Source organism: Xiphophorus hellerii, chromosome 5 (genome assembly GCF_003331165.1).
Source record: "Xiphophorus hellerii strain 12219 chromosome 5, Xiphophorus_hellerii-4.1, whole genome shotgun sequence".
Taxonomy (NCBI): domain Eukaryota; kingdom Metazoa; phylum Chordata; class Actinopteri; order Cyprinodontiformes; family Poeciliidae; genus Xiphophorus; species Xiphophorus hellerii.
In genome coordinates, this window is record NC_045676.1 from 27,085,989 (window position 1) to 27,105,215 (window position 19,227).

Consider the following 19,227-nt stretch of genomic DNA (forward strand, 5'->3'; position numbering starts at 1 on the left):
GCTGGGGAAAAAAAATCTGAAAAGTTTAACGAAATTCTATCTAACTAGTCTGACTAGTCAAAGTCAACTGAGGTGAGAAAGAAAAACGACAAAAAAAAAACAAAAACAGAATTTAAAGCTGAAACACTTAAAAGTCAGAGGTCAGTTAAAGCACCCGCAGGAACCACTTAGTGTAAATGTGATCATAAAGCCCCAAGCTGTATAGTCTAACATAAAACATGACAAGCTGCCATCTTTTTTAACCTCTAAACTTTCCCATCCAGATTCCCAGTCTTCTCAGGAGCGACCCGGCTGCTGCTTCACCCCTCCAGCCATGGACCTCAGCATGTCCCCGTCTTCTCAGCGGGCCCTCTCCCTGTCTCCATCTCCGTCCTCCCCCTCGTCCCCCTGCCCTCCCTCGCCCCTGGAGTCCCCTCGCAGCAGCAGCAGCAGCAGCAGCAGCAGCAGCCCGCAGCCTCACCTCTTCTCTCGGGTAAGAGGCGCTGCTTCCACAATGACACACAGCAACGTGCACACAGTCACATCAGACGGCCACGGCAGCACTGAATGTGTATTTAGCTTTTGACTGTTGACTTTAAAGCTGCAGTATGTAACTTTAAAAAAAACAAACAAACAAAAAAAAAAAACAACAAATGTATATTTTTACATATGTGTTGAAACTGTCACTATATGTTGTGACAGTTTGGCATGAGACAGGTAACCTGTGAAAAAAAAATTGAGCTCCTCTGGCTTCTCTCAGTGCTAACTAGAAACAACCAATCAGACCCAGGAGGCGGGTCTTATTGCTGTCAGTCACCCCCTTCCCAGCTCCCGTCTTGCTCTCTACTAGCTGGCGGAGCGTGTTGTGAATGCTAAGGCTAGGTAGCAGGACCACCGATGGTTTTCCTGTAACGGTGACTTGTTTCTAGGCCATTAGCACATTTAGCAGCATGTACAGGAGGTTGATTGACAGCGCCAAGGCCCTCCTCCAGGCTCTGATTGGTTGTTTATAATTTGGGACGAATCGGAAGCGGAGCATTTCTTCAAAAGGCAATAGTAGCTCAGGGAGGAGGTGGAGGACATCGTCACAGATTATCTGTCTCAAACTGCTCACAGTTTTAGCAAATATGTAAAATCATATTTTTCATATAAAAGTTGAAGACTGAATTCTATAGATTGAGGTTTTGAATGGATGTTAACTGGTTTTAAAGGATTCATTTTGAACTTTCTTCATCTTTTTTTTTTTTTTTACAAGAATACCGTCATCTTCAAAGAAACATACACTTAATTAAAATTCACGTGTGCATTGTGAATACATTTTTCGTTTGATAAATTATGAAATGGTAGATTCTGCATTTTGCTGGTTTTTTTAAACACCTGTAGGTAGATTTAAAAACTAATCTTAATGTGGCTCCAATGGACAAAACCCAAAGAAAAAGCTAATCTCTTATTTCAACAACTAATCTCTTGGATTTGAGTGTCAGGAAAATGTAACGTCCAGTGCTTCAGCTGCTTTCTGCAGAGCTGCACCAAAACAAAGAAAAGAACAAAGAAGATCAAGTCAGGTAAAACATACTTAGATTATGCAATAAAATTCAGAGTTTTTAGATAAAAGAACAATATGTGTGGTTTAAAATGCAGTTTTGCAAGCCGTGTACACCAAAACAGGCCACTTGTTGCCTAGATACGTGTGCAAATCCCAGACAACACAGAAACTACAGCTATAAAGATACTTCCTCTTCATCATCACTTTATGTCCTAGTCTAAGTAAAGTATGTCATGTTATGTCTTATTTTATTCATTTCTAAACATTAAATTATACAATCGGAAATTCTGATTGGATTTTGTTTTGAATTGTCACTTTTGCACAGCAGTCCGAGTCGCACCTTTAAACTTCTAAATGAATTTTGCCTTTAAATTGGTTTCACAAACATAAATGAAAAATGCTCTTTGCAAAATTTCACAAAACACAAACAATCTCCAGATCCATGTCCTCATTTGATTGATCCAGTAAACTTGAGCAGAAATCCACTTGACGTGTGTCACGTTAACCGCTGACTTCTTCTTCTAAATTGGGAAACATGCTATTTGATTTGTCTGATTCCAGCTGTTCAGAGATCAGGGATAAATCAAATTGTAGGCGTGCGTCAAAGATGAATTATAAAACATGTATTTTTATAGAAGACTAAATCTTAAATCTCTCACTGACAACTTTGAGAGGTTTTTTCCAAAGATTCCTTTTCGTCTTTTCTAAGTCTCAGCCACTCCAAAAACCAATCCTCAGTTTCTGTTTTAAATCAGTTTGATCAATCTGTCATTTTTCAAAAGGAATAATTATTTTTGCTGTTTCTTTTTCTTTTTAAGATATTAATTGATATGTTCCTACATTGGATGTTTTCAACAGGGTCAAAACAATTCTTGGCGCTGTCAGACATCAGGCCTAACAGTAGGGGGCAGTAGATGCCGCAAAAAGTAAAAGTGTTTTTTGACTATAAAAATAAATTTGTTCCATATTAGCAAAAAGAAAGCGATGGATTTTTTTCCAGTATTTCCTTAGGTTTGTGTTGTTTGGCTGTAACATTTTGGATTAAAAAAAAAAAGAAGAAGAAGAGGAAAAAGGTTCCTACTGAATTCAACCGATTCTTAACAGTGCTTGGAGGTATTAAGAGATTTTTAAAGCATCTTAAAAGTGCAAAAGAACAGGTTAAAGTTAGAAACTTTTTCTCCGTTCACAGAATGACTCAGTTTTAGTGTGATGTGGAGGCAGCTTGTGTGAACTTTCAAACCTCTCTCTGTGCGATCGTCTCCTCTGGTAGGAAGCGTCTTGGCATCACAGTGTTGAAGGTGGAGCCTCCCAGCCCGGATTTCCATTCTACTTCCCCATGAGGAGCCTGCAGAGGGGCTACGGCTTTTCCTCCTCCGTGTTCATCGGCCAGCACAGAGAGAAGGCCGTTTCCCCCGAGCCCTCACAGGAAGGTCAGCTGGCCTGTCGGTGGAAGAAGGTACAATTCCTGCTCCGTTTGACACGCTGTGCAAGATCTGATCAAAGTTATCTTTCAATTTTTAACCAATATTAACCAGGGTTAAATATTGAACCAATATTGAACCAACAGAGTTCAATATTTAACCCTGTTGAGTCAAGCTCAACAGGATCTTCTTTCCCTGCTGATTCTGCCAAGCCTGTTCCCTTGGCTGTGGTTTCGCTGGATGGGAGTTAGGGACAGTGGGAATGGTTAAAAGCCATGGCAGTTTTTTACCATGGGGAAAAAAACTGCAGCTGTAACTCTGGCCACTGGGTGGCGGTATAAGCAAATAATAATAATAACATGAATATCAAATAGTCAAATAAATAGAAAAAGAAAATAGTACTAAGCACTAAATATTATATTTAATAGAAACTAATGCCGAACTGAAACTTATGCGTAACATGTTGGAGAACTTTGAGCAAAGTTTGCTATTTGTAAGATCAGTTATATATATTTGCTAAGGTTGGGACATTGTGAACTTTTACTCGCTTTGAAAAAACGTCTAAAGAAAACAGCCAGCAGATTTTCCAACACCTCCCACTGACATGTAATTAGAAGAGTGTTTGAGTGTAGCAAAAATAATATATTTGATAACAATGTCTAAACATTGACACAGGTTGAATAAACATACCCATCGTTTGTTCATTCAACAGTTAGAAAGTTAGGCTGTACTATATACAATTGCTCTTCAGTTCATGAAATACTAAAAAGCACATGGTGAAATGAGTTGGAAGTAAATGCTAAAAAAAATCTAATCAAATATTTGATATCAATAAAAATGGAGGAATAAAATAGTGAATATCAAAAAATGTGAATGAAAAATTAGGAGTCAATGTAAATAGAAATGATTACGCAAGGATACTAACATATAAACATTATTTGTTTGTGTTTTGATTTAAAATGTGAATTACTGAGATTACACGTTGAGGTACAAGGTAATGGATGCAGTATAAATATGTAGTTAAAACCATTTCTGGTACATTCATATGTCTTGAAGAAGAGAGCTGATCTCTGGGGGATCCTGGGTAAGATGCAGTTTTAATGAAAAACAATTGTTGGTTGAGAAAACGCTGGAAGAGGTGAATGTTGCCCAGAACCAGAACCAAAAATGGAGAAACAGCATTCAGTGTTTTATAGTCTTCTAATCTGGAGCTGTCAAGGTGTGTGTTGGTACACTGGGGACTAGGAAATGAAGTCTAACATAAAAGAATAACTAGACACAAGAAATAAACAAACCGGAATCACTAGTTAAGGGCTGAAATAAAGTCAAACAGAAACCAGGCTGATCCAATCAAAAGAACATTCCTTTCTGATGTGTGATGCCCTTCATTGTGGCAACAGGGTTTTTTATGATTAGACTTGTAGAGTGCACTGCTATAGGTTATACTGTTAATGTCTAACCCAAAACAACTCCAACAATGTAACAGGAACAAACTTCCAGAAAACTGCAAACGCGCCGAAACACTGACTTCCTTTAAATCAGAGTCACCTCTTTAGAGTTGCCTTTGATCAGCAGTAAAAGGAATATTGACCAACATATTTGACATATGCTTGCTTTATGATTTTTATGATGGCAGTTTATTGCGTGTTTAATAATGAGTAACTACATTTTATGTTCCTGTGGCGTAAAGCACTTTGAACTCCCTTGCTGCTGAAATGTGCTGTACAAATACGGTGGACTTGACTTAACCAATCAGTAATTGTCACATAATGACTTGTACAACATCCCTCTCTGATTTCTGTCCTCTCCATCTCTCTCCTCTCAAGTGTCGCCTGCTTTTCGACTCACTCCAGGAGTTGGTAGATCACATTAACGACTTCCACGTCAAGCCTGAGAAAGACTCTGGGTACTGCTGCCAGTGGGAGGGCTGCGCTCGCAACGGGAGAGGCTTCAACGCCAGGTACTGTGCACAAACACAGGGACAAAGGGTCAAGCTATTCATACCTGATGTCCTGTTGGAAACAGGATATATTGGGTGTAGACTTATCTTCTACACCCTCGGATTAAACATTTGAGAGTATTTGAATACACAAACCTACCGTATCCCACCAAAGGTCATGTCCCGGTTAAGAGCAATTCTTTAAGCCAAATCTTTTTGGCCTGCAGCATCAGCAAAGCACACATATTATGGTTGTAACTTTATGTTTTTTGCGCTGCAGGTACAAAATGCTGATTCACATCCGCACCCACACCAACGAGAAGCCGCACCACTGTCCCACCTGCAACAAGAGCTTTTCACGTCTGGAGAACCTGAAGATTCATACCCGCTCCCACACAGGTGAGCCACCCGTCCACCCTAAAGTCTAAACGAACTGAATATGAAATGCGAAAGACTATTCAAATTAGCATTATATGGTATTTCAAAAGTATTGGATTTCTTGCCTTTATGCATACATGCACTGTAAAGATTATGTTCCTTAGCATTGACGGCAGCTTAAACTTCAATGGAAAGGATGTCTACAAGATTTTGAAGAGTCTTTCTAGAAATGTTCTACCATTCTTTCAGAAGTGCATTTGTGAGGCCAGACACTGATGTTGGGCCAAAAAGGTCTGGCCTTGCTCCAATTCATGCTAAACGTGCCTTACCTAATTGAGATCTGGTTGCAGGCCAGTCAATGTCTTACACTCAATATTCATTCATGCCTTGTTGGATCTTTCTGTGTGAACTGATGAGCATTAAGTTGGAACAGGAAGGGACTATCTTCGACCTGCTCCCTTGTGCTGCATTCAGTGTGAACATGTGTCGCGTGTCAAAAATGGTCCACTTTGAAGTCAGACGCTTTATATCAAGCATCAAAATCATCTGAGCAAAGTGACAGGCGTTCCACATGGCTTTTTTTTCCCTCTCCCAGCCTCTTAGTACAATAGTGGAACAGCTAAGAAAGTGTCTTGGTTTTATTTACTGGAAGAAAGAGAATGTCGTAATCGGACGCCTGTGTGTCTGCATTCACGAGAAAGTTCAGAGGTGTGGTTAGTTTGGTGAGCTTCACAACTTAGCTGGACACTGACGAGGGTCACAATCAGCACTATTTTTATCTCAAAGACCCCAGCTTGACAACCTGCTGACTGGCATCAGTAGCTACGTCTCCTGGCAGGATACCGACTATGTCCAGCGTCAGTCGCATTGGACACACTGGACACGGGTTGAATGCTCAAAGGACGAAAACATGCCATGTCAGACTTATCGTGAGACTTCTTGACATGTCCTAGATATGCGTCCACAAAGCGTTTGTCATTACATTGACTGTAATGCTTGGCATTGCATTAAATTGTCATTGCAGTACACTGTATTGTTCTTTCGTAATGTTAACAATAATGTTAACAGTGGCACATTTTCTTGGAACCTGTCATCCGTCTTAATTTCTTAGAAGGGCATTTCAGGAGTTTGTTTGGGTAAATATTTAAAGTAAATTAGTTCCTGTTGGCTAGCCCTCCAGCTGCTCGGGTTTTCTGTTTGTAATCTTGATCTGGACAGCTGCAGAATACTCTACATCCTCCTACAAAACTTCTTTTGTTGAATTGAACCATAACAATGACCAGTTGTTACAATTTTCTCAATTGTTGTAACATTTTCATTCATTATTTCTATGATGGGTATATTTTTTTGCTTGTCTAAACTTAAATGTCTGCCTACCTACCTGATGCGACAGCAACATTTTCTTTCTGTTTACAAAAGAATATGTGTAAGATACATACATTTTCTTTTAGCCACCTTGAGTCAACCCTTTGTTGAACAACTTATGCTGCACTTAGAGCTTTGCCTTTATACTGTATATATATATATATATATATATATATCTATATATATATATATATATATATATATATATATATATATATGTTTTACACACCATATGCTTATCAAGTTTTCTTTACAAAATAGTTCAGTCAGACTGGACAGATAACTTTTTTAAAATTTTGCTCTGGGTCATTGTAACACATAGATCTACATAATTCCTTTGCAATGTTTATGCATGTTCAGAGCCGTTCTCTGATGCACCACTCCAGGAAAAATCCTCTCGCACGTTTTCTTCCAGGATTACCCTGCATTCAGATCCAACAATCTTCCCATCAACTCCAACCAATTTTCCTGTCTTTCCTATAGGAAAGGATCCCTACAGCATGACGCTGCAGCCATAATGTTTCTAATTGGAGATATTGTGTTCAGGATTCCAGGTTTCAATCCCGGACGAGCCCCCAATTTCATGTTTCACCCAGTCCAGGTGTCTGCCAAAACCACCAATCAAAGCAAACTATATTCCCTGGTTAGAGCTACCTAAACCACCTGACTATAACTCTTTATCTTATTCATCGCCTTCTGTGAGTTATAAAAGTATGTATAATTAGCTGGAGAACTGATAAAACAATGCTGCTGTCAAAGGCTGTTTCTGGATAATAAGATTCCTCTAACAGTATTCAATCTAGCGCCAGGGAGACAACCAAGAGCAAAGTGACTGGGAGGGAAGAACCCAAAGATCTTCCATACTGACGATGGAAGATCTTCTGTATGGAGTGGCCTGTTTTTTGCAGGTCACTTGGACCTGCAGAAAACAACAAAAAAGCAGAAACACAAGCAAACAAAATTTATGACTCAAATCATAATTTTCTTCACTTCTGATGTGTGATGCCCTTCATTGTGGCAACAGAGGTTTTTATGATTAGACTTGTAGAGTGCACTGCTATAGGTTATACTGTTAATGTATAGACTTACCTGAGCTGTGAATCTTTGCAGCTCCTCTAGAGTTAACATAGGTCTGCTTCTCTTATTAATGCTCCTCATTATTCAGTCTATTCAAAGCATATTGTTATAGAAGCGAACCCTATTTTAAGCTTCTCCACAACTGTCTGGTTGATTTCTTGCTGTTCGTTTATTAATGTTATTGAACAAATCCGAGATTTCCCCCCAGTGTATTGTAAACCCGGCGGGTCACCAGGCTTTACTTACAAAGTTTTGCTATTTCTCTTCTTACTTCTAGGCGAGAAGCCCTACATTTGTCCATATGAAGGCTGCAACAAACGCTACTCCAACTCTAGCGACCGCTTCAAGCACACGCGCACCCATTACGTGGACAAGCCTTACTGCTGCAAGATGGCGGGCTGTTTGAAACGCTACACGGATCCCAGCTCACTGCGGAAGCACATCAAGGCCCACGGCCACTTTGTCGCCCAGGAGCCGGGTCCTTCTCCCAGGCTGCGGACTGGAATGGGGCTGGGGTTCTCTGGGCACCAAAACACCGCCGAGCTGTCCTCCGTAGGCGGGGGGCACGTCATCCTTCCAGGAACAGCAGCAGCTCTTCTCGGCGGCCTTGGAACGTCCTTGCCCCTCTCTGCTCTCTGCCACTCCAGGGCCTTGGATCACCACGGAGCACCCATCTTCTCCATGAGTGGAGGCGGCCGCTGTGGGATCAGTCCCCTCGGCCTTTCCGATTCTGCGCTGTTGCACCTCAGGCTCTCTGCTGCGTCTATCCTGGGGCTGGGAGCTCTGGGAGGTCTGGGCCGGATGACAGGAAATGAGTCAGAGGGGGACAATGAGAACGAGGGGAAAAAAGAGGGCGAGGCTCTTAACCTGTCTGTCGGAGAGGGACCCAGACCGGGGGATTCTTTGTCTTGGGTGATTGTTCCCTCAAACACGTTTTTCCTAAAGCCAACAGCTGTTAGTTAAGCTGTGAGAGCCACCGTGAACATCGCAGCTTTGGAGGAGCATTGTGGATTTTTGCATCAGATTTTAATGCAACCCAATGACATCTGAGCATGGACTTGATTGCACATTTAGAAAACTTGTGAGATTTGGATGAACTTACTCGGTTACGGCATAGTGCAAACATTTCAGACATGTCTGGACAAGAATGTTTTCAAGAATACAAGAGGGAGTTCTCTTTGAGTTTGCCTTCAAAGCAGCATCAATTCCCAAAAGTACACTTGCACATGGTTTTTAAAGGGGCAGTATTATATGTTTTCCATGTAAATAATGCCATTTTATAACACAATCAAGTAACTGTGTTAACTTCAGTTGTTACAAAAAAGCTATATATATATATATAATATCAACTGCATCAATTATCAATTATGACTGGAAAAAAATTTGACTTCGTAATTTCTCACCTTTATATTTTTGAAAACATTCTAATTACATTTTTTCTGAACCTGTCTATAATATTTGCACAGTACCGTATATCCCTTCCCTTTACTTGATTTTCTTATGATTTCCAGTTACATTTATCACAGACGTTTGCCTGACAAATCGTCTGCGTCTTTGCACTTACAAAACAGTGGCAAAACACTTGCAATATAGTTACAGTATGGAATTTATCTGGGAGTAAAAAGAAAAAGCAAAAACGCACCACGTGACAAAAAGGTACTTTTGTAGCATCAGTTACTTAAGTTAATTGATTATTTTGTCATTCAAATTGAGCAGATTTGAATTACCGTAACATCCAGACTACTGAGAGCATCCGAATGAAAGACACGCCCACTAACTTTGAAGAACAAAAGAAAATGTCTGAAAAGGTTTGTTGACGCTCTCAACGTCAATTTGGTCTCATGCCATCCTCTTCATCACGCAGCAGTCCAGCCTTTCGAAACCCTTTGGTTAAATATTAGCTGCATCTCGGTGTTCAAGCGAAAAAAAGTATCTGCTGTAGAAACTACAGTACTTTTAAAAGGGGAAAATGTAATATTCATGAGATAGGTTGGAGATTAATCGGGAGATCAGTGCGTTTACATCTTTACAACTTTTATAAATCTAAATTTTCCATGTGCTACAGAACACCTGTGCCATGGTAACAGCGCGTCTTTGGTTTTTGTGTCAAACAAAAGCAGCTGTGTGTGAAATGCTCACCTTAGCGCCTTATTAGAAGGAAACTAATTAGCCCTCTGGAGAGTCCCAGAAGGTCTAGTTAAATATATAATTTATGATTAACTCAACTAGATGCTCGACTGACCTATCAGTACTCCTACTGTGGATCTCAGCTGCATCGTTGCTTAGTTTCTCTTACAGCTCGGAATCGAATTGGCACATTTTCATAATGGCGAGTCAGAAACTGCATCATTATACAGACGACATTGTGATTTTCTTTTCTTTTTCAGATCACAAGCAGGAAAATAAAATGATTTGACGCAACTGAATGTAGGGTTATGGCTAACTCCTGTATTTAGGGATAATTTTTTTAACAATAGCTTATTTGTCGCCGCATTCAAAGACAACGATCTAGGCAGGATCAGCCCAGCATCTTTTCAACGACAGATTGATCATCAAGAAAGACAAAGGTGTGTGTGTGTGTAAATGCACATCTGCTTCAAGTGACTGTTAATATGAAGAAAAGCAGATTCTAAGACACTGAAGGATATCTTGAACATCCTCAGAGTGTAAAAAAACAAGCAATCAACCACATTAAAACCCATCTGCATGTAGTTGCATGTTAGGAATTTTGATGTTTCACTTAAATCAGCACACACTGCCAGTGTGCCCAAAGTTGTACTGCTAATACTATCGCAATTATTTACTTTGTCTGTTGAAATGGGTACATTTTATTATTATTTTCCTTTCTTTTGTTCAAATATAGGGAATAATTTGAGGCACCAGTTACAACGTATGCAATGCCAAAGATGCTAAAAGGAAGAAGGAAACATTTCTTTTTCTTAAAAAAAAAAAAAAAAAGAACAGTTCGACAATGGCCACAGGCGGCCAGTATCTGCGCTCATTTATCCTGTTTGCACATGATTTTACGGTAACCAGTATATCAAACGTTTTCCAAGTGCCTTGTGTTTCATCTGAATTATATAAACTGAGAATTATTTACTCACGTGTACAAGTGTTGAAGTTTCTTTTCTTTTTTAAAAATCTGACAGCAGATGTTATCGAGACATCAGGGCCCTTTGCAACACTTTTCATCGACAACAAATGTTTTTGATGATCTGTCAATAAAAACATAGAAAGAAAATCAAAATGGCCTGTCTCCCACTTTATTTATTTTTTTTTGTAAAACTTGGTTTTTACACGTAGAAAATGAGCAGAAGCTAATGCTAACCGTTAAGACGACCGTCTCTCAGTCTGTGTCACACATCTTGATGACTGGTGTGAGCAAAGTTCTCAGTTTCTGTGTTTGCTACATCACTTCTAAGTTGTATGAATAGGACGTTGAGAACATACGATGTGACATTGAAGTCATTAAATTGGGTAACATTTTATGGCAATAACTGGTTTAAAAAAAGGCTCAAAACGAAATGGCACCTTGGGTGCTGTGGTGGCGCAGGGGCAAAGCACAACCCACGTATTGAGGCCATAATCCTCGCGACGGTGGTTGCAGGTTCGATTCCCGGCCTGGCGACATTTGCCCCATGTCTTCCTCCTCTTTCCTGTCTAACTACTTTCAAATAAAGGCCACTAGAGCCAACAAAAACTTTTAAAAGAGATAGCATCTTGAAAAAAAAAAAAACGGCCATCACCCTGAACTTCATTTGCTAATATGAAAAACCTTCAACCTGAGCGCTGAGCATGCAAATGTTTATGCTGGAAATACTTTTACAGTAACATGCTGCTGCTGAAAGCAGGTCTCTGGAAGTAGTTTTGAGTGTTGTTCCAGAGACATTGGCTTCATCCAAAGTAGATTCTTCACGTTAGCTTTTGACGTCTGGCTAAGATCGCCTAGGCAATTTTCAATGCCCGATTATCAATGCGCATAACCTGGCGCAGCGATAATAGTCTCCAGTGTTGTATAAAGTACTGAAATCTCAGAGTCAAGTAAAAGTATAAGTACCTCTCCAAAATATGACTTTGGTAAAAGTCCAAGTCACTGACTGAAATGTTACTTGAGTTAAAGTCTTAAAGTATCTGAAATTTCTTGTACTTAAGTATGGAAATTACTGTAAAAATGGATGTACTCAAGTAATGTAATGAAAAGTACAAGTAAAAAGTAAAACAAAGCAAATGCAGTTTGAATGACATTTTTTATATTTTGGTAAACTTGTCAAATACACTTAAAATAATGTACCCAACCAAGTGCAGGCAAAATTAAACCTGCTAATAGATATACCTGCAGGCATCATTTAGTTAAGAAAATTAAGTGCTTTACCTATAGCACAAGGTTAACTTAACCTGCTTTACAACTGAACCAGCTTCTTAGTATACCCTCCAGGACAGAAAATACAAAGTTTTTGTAAGCCTTAAGTTTTCCCTTCAAGTAAGGTCAGTGCTGAAAATGAGAAAAATAAATAGTACAGAAAATGCGGCCAACATGAAGAAAAAGAGCTGTTACGATTACTCTACTTCACAAATCAGTGAATCAGTCAATCCTACAGTCAGTAGGTGGTGCACACAACTGGTCATTATGCAAAAGAAAAAAAGAATTGGGAGGGAAATGCAGCTTATTGGCATCTGTAAACCTGGTTTTGAACTTGCATGCCTTTCCTATATTCGTTAAATTTAGTCTAAATTGCTATTGCTTCTGTCCCCCCTTGAACAGAGGAGTCTAGGTAGCCTGCTACAGTCAACATTAGGCCTAAGCTAAATACACCACGTGTGGAACTGAAACAATGCCAAACAAAGTTCATTTATACAGGTAACGTTATGCTCAAGATTTCACAATAGTGTCTAGTGACCAAGCTATAGTTACTGAAACAGGAGGATTATAACCATTTCATAAGACGTTACCTCGATGTGTTTCTTCAAGTTGGACGGGGAGTTTTTGTAAGATAGAATTTCCACATCTTCGGGCAGGAATAACATACACTGCATGCGGTACGACGAATCTTTAACACCCACGAAAGAGTGTATTGTGTTTAAATAAGGCCATGGGCTCTCATCACCAGCTGGTGGTTCCCCTGGAGCCGTGAACGACGTAGTTGCAGTCGTTGTGGTCTCCGTCTCCTCCTCCATGTGGCTGCTGCTGATTGCGAGACTTACTTTGTGTTTAATGGGAGAAGCGAAACAGGTGTATCCTATTGGTGGTGATGAACAAGCCCAGGCAAGTAGGCTACCGACTTTGTTCGGTAGCCTACTTGCTACTTGCTAATCAGTAGGTGGGGTCAAAACACTTGCGTTTCTCTCTCTCGCTTTTTTGTAACGAGTAACTAAACCACACATTGAAAATGTATCGGAGTAAAAGTACGCAATTAAGTTCGGAAATATAGTGAAGTAAAAGTGAAAGTCATCAAAAATTTTCATACTCGAGGAAAGTATGAAGTACTCCAAAATATACTTAAGTAAAGTAGTGAAGTATTTTTACTTCGTTACTATACAACACTGATAGTCTCTGTTTTATTTTTAGTTTCGCTGAAGTCAAACAACGCTCAGCAGATGGACCGAGCTTGTAGGAGTCACAAACTCCTGATGTCATCTGATGGGCGGAAACATCGGGGCCCACGTGGCACCGCCGGCTGCGCGCTATTTCACGTTAACTGGAACGGATAAAGGAAATGTGCGCACAGTCCAATAAGTCTGAATATTTTTTGTGCCTCGCCCTTTCCTAAGTTACAAATGACGGATCCTCATGTTGTCTCAAACAGAAAATGAATCTACGATCTTAGTTTTCCTGCGTCCTGTAATGCTGCAAAGTTTCCTTTAAACAGCCAAAGGGCAACAAATGAGTAAACGATCAATGTAAGTATGTAAGTACATCCAAACTATTTGGACTATTTCTGAGTTATTATCGCGGGGATAATGAGACAGTTTTGATTGTGTCTCTTTTGTGTTGCTAGTCTGAATAGTTTAAGGGATGTTTTCATGTCCATCTCAATCTGACACAAACAGACATAAACATGCAGTGAATAAATCGATTTTCAGTCAGTGTTTTGCACCAAAGAGTTAAGAATAATAAACACGTTTTCACTGAGGCTCTTTAAATGTGTATTTATTTTAAATTTTCAATCGACATTTGTGACTGTATACAAAGTAGACCGGCAATACATAAGCGATATTTGCTTATTGCGAGGGAATGCAAAAGAAAACGTTTTCCCCCATTTCCCCCAGTTGGCTCCGTATCCAACAGAGATGTTTCAAAACAAATAAATAAATCAGCAAATCTACCAAGACTTGACAAGACAGCCGAGAGATTCAAAGTAGGATGTTAGGAGCTTCACAGACTTGGGGAGGGAGAACCTGCTTACGAGAGAGCCACTAATCACACCCTCCACAAATCCAGCTGACTTGATGTGCTCTGCAAGTATGAATGGAGAATATCTCCAGTCCCCAGAAGCGAAAAGCTGATGGAGGCTTGCCTGAAAAGTCGTACTTAAGCGACGTTTCGGTCTGGAGGAGCTGAAAGCAGAACAGAGTGCCTCTGTTATCAGAATATTATGAGTAATGAGAGGCTTTATCCTTGACGCCTTATCGTAAAAATTTAATTGAAAGACAATTAAATTTGCAGTGGGAATAAAATGTGAAGAATTTCGACAGGTCTGAGTGGCAGAATGCCTGTTCTCATATCGGATCATCTGAGTAAATAAAAGACCTCTGCAGGTCGTTCTTTAACTGAGCACTGTTCTTGTCATTGCTACATTTGTTTTGCTGTTTTCTCTGGTATGGAAATGATTCAGTGTGGATTGAAACAGTCTGGATTTGTGCACCACATTCCCTGGTTTTAACATGGCATCACAGGGGAGGAGGCCCCGGGGAAGACCCAGGACACGCTGGAGGGACGATGTCTCTCGGCTGGCCTGGGGACGCCTTGGGATTCCCCCGGAAGAGCTGGAAGAAGTGGCCGGGGAGAGGGAAGTCTGGGCCTCCCTTCTGAAGCTGCTACCCCCGCGACCCGACCCCGGATGAGCGGAAGAAGATGGATGGATGGATCACAGGATATTTCATAATCTTTTCGTCACCGCAACCAACGTCTAAATCATAAAGTGTAAATCATCCAATCAGGGAAACATTCTCATCAAATGGATTATTAGCCGTGCGGGAAAGCTTTAGAGGCTCCATCATTTACTGTTACAAATCGATTTACGTCATTTCATTCACTGACTTGCGTTCTCTCGGCGTCTCTCCTCTCAGGTGCTGAATGCTTTTTGATGGAACGAGAGAGGCTTCAACACCAGACTCTTTGTACTCACACACAATAAAAAGCAAAGAAAGAAAGGACGTCAGACCGGGTGTGGCCCAACAACCTCTCACTCTTTTGATTTTCAAAAGTAAATACTTTGTCTTTTAATTAAGCACGTTGTCAGGATGTATCACGATGATAGCATCATTTTCTATTAGAATAAAGTACATTTTATGATTGTTAACCTTATGCTGGTTGACCTTTGCACCGGCACCCGTGAGAAGTGTGGGTGTGGGTGCTATCTCTCACCTGCAACATGAGCTTTTCAAGTCTGAAAAACATGATGATTCATGTTACTGGAGAGCTCTGGGAAATGCTATTAAAAAAAACCCAAAACAGTTTCTGTAAAACGGCAATGCGTAAAGCCCATTCTTTTCTGTCACTGACTGTGTTTCCATAGACAATATGACTGTGCAAATTGAAATTATGAAAATAAATGTACTGAATGCCAATTTCTTAAAAAAACAACATGTTTTTAGGCTATGATGAGGTGCTTTTTTCTGCCATACATTAAAATAGATTTATTTAGTAAAACTGAGAGGGGGATCAGTGGCTCCAAATCTTGAGCCGGAAAAGGGTAGAGTGCCTTCTCCAGGTCGGGGTGGGGGTGTCCTGCCCCAAGTGGAGGAGTTCAAGTATCTCGGGATCTTGTTCATGAATGAGGGAAGAAGGGAGCGGGAGATCGACAGGCGGATTGGCGCAGCGTCTGCCGTCAAGCGGTCGCTGTACCGGTCCGTCGTGGTGAAGAGAGAGCTGAGCCAAAAAGCGAGGCTCTCGATTTACTGGTCGATCTACGTTCCCACCCTCATCTATGGTCATGAGCTTCGGGTCATGATAGAAAGAACGAGATCACGGATACAAGCGGCCGAAATGGGTTTTCTCCGTAGGGTGTCTGGGCTCTCCCTTAGAGACAGGGTGAGAAGCTCAGTCATCCGGGAGCGACTCAGAGTAGAGCCGCTGCTCCTTCACATCGAGAGGAGCCAGTTGAGGTGGCTCGGGCATCTGGTCAGGATGCCTCCTGGACGCCTCCCTGGTGAGGTGTTCCGGGCACGTCCCACCGGGAGGAGGCCCCGGGGAAGACCCAGGACACGCTGGAGGGACTATGTCTCTCGCCTGGCCTGGGAACGCCTCGGGATTCCCCAGGAAGAGCTGGAAGAAGTGGCCGGGGAGAGAGAAGTCTGGGCCTCCCTTCTGAAGCTGCTACCCCTGCGACCCGACCCCGGATAAAGCGGGAGAAAATGGATGGATGGATGGATGGATGGATGGATGGATGGATGGATGGATGGATGGATGGATGGATGGATGGATGGATGGATGGGTGGGTGGGTGGATGGATGGGTGGGTGGATGGATGGATGGATGGATGGATGGGTGGGTGGGTGGGTGGGTGGATGGATGGAAACTGAGACGGAAACACTTTTTTCAAATTTCACGAGTCACGTGATCTACAGCCAGATGTTACTGCTGGCAGAAACGACAAATGAGACAACAGAAAGTGTTAGGAGGATGATGGTTTGTTTTTGTTTTTTTACAAACAATGTGCAGCTCGAATCAATCATGATTATTGGTAATGGTCGTCTCAGGTTTTAGAACTGAAAGTTTCAGTAAAAACATACCAATTTTTATCTATGTATGTGAGATTGTCTAAATAATCCTGAATGGACTGAAGAAAATCCACAATAAAAGCAGACCTGTGCACCTAAACCTTGTTTGTGAAACTACAAGTTTGACGTTGTATATTATATTAACAGCATTACTGTGACATTTCTTAAGAAGAAAATATAATTCTCACTAGACTTGGAGCTTTTAACTTTGTAAAGGTTAAATGACAAAGCAAACACTGCTGCATTTAAAGGGAATAATCCTACTGATGCCTTTTCACCCAGATAGAGTAAATATTAGTTAATTTACTGCTCAGAGAATGTAAAATTTGCATGTGCTAACAGTCAGTCAGACCCAAAACCTGTTTTGATGTTTTTGTCTCTTTGATCGCGCAGTAAAGTCACGATGCACACAAATAAGAATCACCGAAGAGAGAAATATCATGTTTTTTTTAACGATTTTATGATTTATGCGTTGTAGTTGTGAAGGATCTTTTTTCCCTGCCTGGGGAAGAACGTATGAAACCTGAGAAGGTGCAGTACCAGTTAAGCAGGCCTTGTTTGCAACAAACCTTTCAGACTCAGGACTAATCCGTTTCGTAGAAGCAGAGAACATGATGAGCTGGTTCAGGTGGATATATGAGAATGATGTCATTATATTCAGGGTGGGAGCTTGATCCTGCCCAAAAGCATAAACTGCATATTTTCCAGTGCGTGCGGAGTGATCACAGTGATGCTTTATGTTTCGTTTTACTGAGCTGGCCAAACATTTTCTATGGTTCAGATCTGTAGGACAAAGTCACTAGAAGTGTGATCTATAACTACTGAGCTGCACACTATGACTGCATTTAATCACATTTTTGATTTCCTGATACTTATTTGTGCTATTATGACAAAGTAGAAGGAAAAAAAAATTCAGTTTTTGTAATTTTTAAATCTGTTTTTTAAAAAAAAATTTTTTTTTATTACCATCAATAACTGAAATCGAGCATGAAAACGATAAATCTGAACATTTTGACATGCGCTCTAAAACATCTTTTTCTGAAAGGAGCTCAAGTGAGCAGACTAAAATCTCATCCAAGAATTACGTTGTGCAAAAAAATGCAACAAACATGTAACCTAACCTGTGCAAGGAAGTATAAATAGTGCGTGACCTTTGTGACCTTTGAGTTTGCAGGCAATTGTAGATATAAATACACAACTTTAGTTAATATTCGAATGCAAGTAATTTAGCACTGTTAGCACTAATCTATGGGGCCAGACTATGGAAATGATCAAGTACTTTACTTGGTAAAGTACTCACCAATTAAAAGAGATTAAAAAAAAACTTTGACAGTTACTGGGGCGTAGCTTTCCAGCTTCCTGGAAGATTTTGTATTTAATATCACCCTCGTATCTCAATGCCCTTGTTACCTTTACTGCACAATAAATGAGTCACTGTTATTTTTCGACATGTCCTGTTTGTCAGTTTGTTCCTTTTCTGCTTTCTAACATCCGTTTCTCTATTACTTCAAAGAGAGAAGCCATCTGTGAACGCTGCAACATGAAGCCGTTCAGACTTTAGCGAGCGTCAGCAGCAGGGAGGAAACGCCAGAGCGAATAAGTGAATCCGTTTTTTTTTTTTTTTGAAAACGGTGTCTTCTGTTGAGTATTCATTACCCAATCAATCACAATGCAACACTTTGGCCTAAAAATGAACCAAAGTATGAAAAAACTAAAAACTACTATTAACTAATAGAAACTAAACAATAATAACTAATAAAAAAAAGTAGCAGCAGGGGAGAGACAAAGCACTGGAAAGTTCATAAGCTTCAAAATATGAATTTACAAAAAAAGTCCAGAGTTTAGTTTGGTTTTGTGAGTAACACTACACTGGTGCTACTTTTAACATTGTATTTGAACATCAACGCCATTGTGACGTTAATGAATGGACTGAAGAAAATCGGTGTAGTTGAATATAAAACAATAAAATTTACAATAAAAAAAAAAAAAAAGGGTGTAAATTTTGCAACACTTTCACAAACGCTAATTTAACACCAGGTAGTTTGGACAGGTGTGAACGCTGTTGGTGTTAAAGTGAGACTGGCATTTTTGTTGCAGAAATATTGAACTTGAAAGTCAAATACTTGGTGTGTAAGCTAAATATTTCACTTAAGTAAATATTAAGTTTGCCGCTGACATTTACAACCTCGGGAGTAAAATGTGACTTTGAAAAATGAGCACCCAAATAAACCAAATGTTAAGAGTTTACTGCGTAACTTTACAAACCTCATACCAATGCTTCATATTTGTATAAAAACAGTTTAGTCTACAATCACAATAATAATAATAATAATAATAATAATAATAATAATAATAATAATAATAATAAAATTCACTCAGCCCCAAAAAATTACATAAATCATATACTTACCTTATAAAGCGCAGTCTGCAGGAATGGACGTTTTGGGAGCCGAATGTAATCGAAAGTTTGGTTTAGAAAAGTTCAAGTTAAATTATAGGTGTGTTCTTTTCTTCAGTATCACGCCCCTCGCGTTTTTCTTTTCGTTTTCCGTGTTAGCAGAAGTTGAAGACCAGTTCCCCCTC

General features: G+C 40.1%; 1 protein-coding gene and 1 long non-coding RNA gene across 2 annotated transcripts in view; one reads left to right on the forward strand and one right to left on the reverse strand.

The window, feature by feature from the left end:
- LOC116719933 (zinc finger protein GLIS2-like) overlaps positions 1–10,952 on the forward strand; it is a 34,938-nt gene extending 23,986 nt beyond the window's left edge. The window contains exons 3-7 of the mRNA XM_032562775.1: positions 264–472; positions 2,796–2,981; positions 4,773–4,906; positions 5,166–5,284; positions 7,983–10,952. Coding sequence (XP_032418666.1) covers positions 264–472; positions 2,796–2,981; positions 4,773–4,906; positions 5,166–5,284; positions 7,983–8,668 — 1,334 coding nt within the window. The 3' untranslated portion in view covers positions 8,669–10,952. The remainder of the gene's footprint in view (positions 1–263; positions 473–2,795; positions 2,982–4,772; positions 4,907–5,165; positions 5,285–7,982) is intronic.
- Positions 1,167–19,164, reverse strand: LOC116719937 (uncharacterized). The gene is made up of 3 exons (XR_004339286.1): positions 19,055–19,164; positions 2,766–2,965; positions 1,167–1,503 (listed from the first exon to the last, which is right to left on the reverse strand). It is a non-coding gene; the product is annotated as an uncharacterized LOC116719937 (long non-coding RNA).
- Between the last annotated feature and the right edge of the window lie 63 nt (positions 19,165–19,227).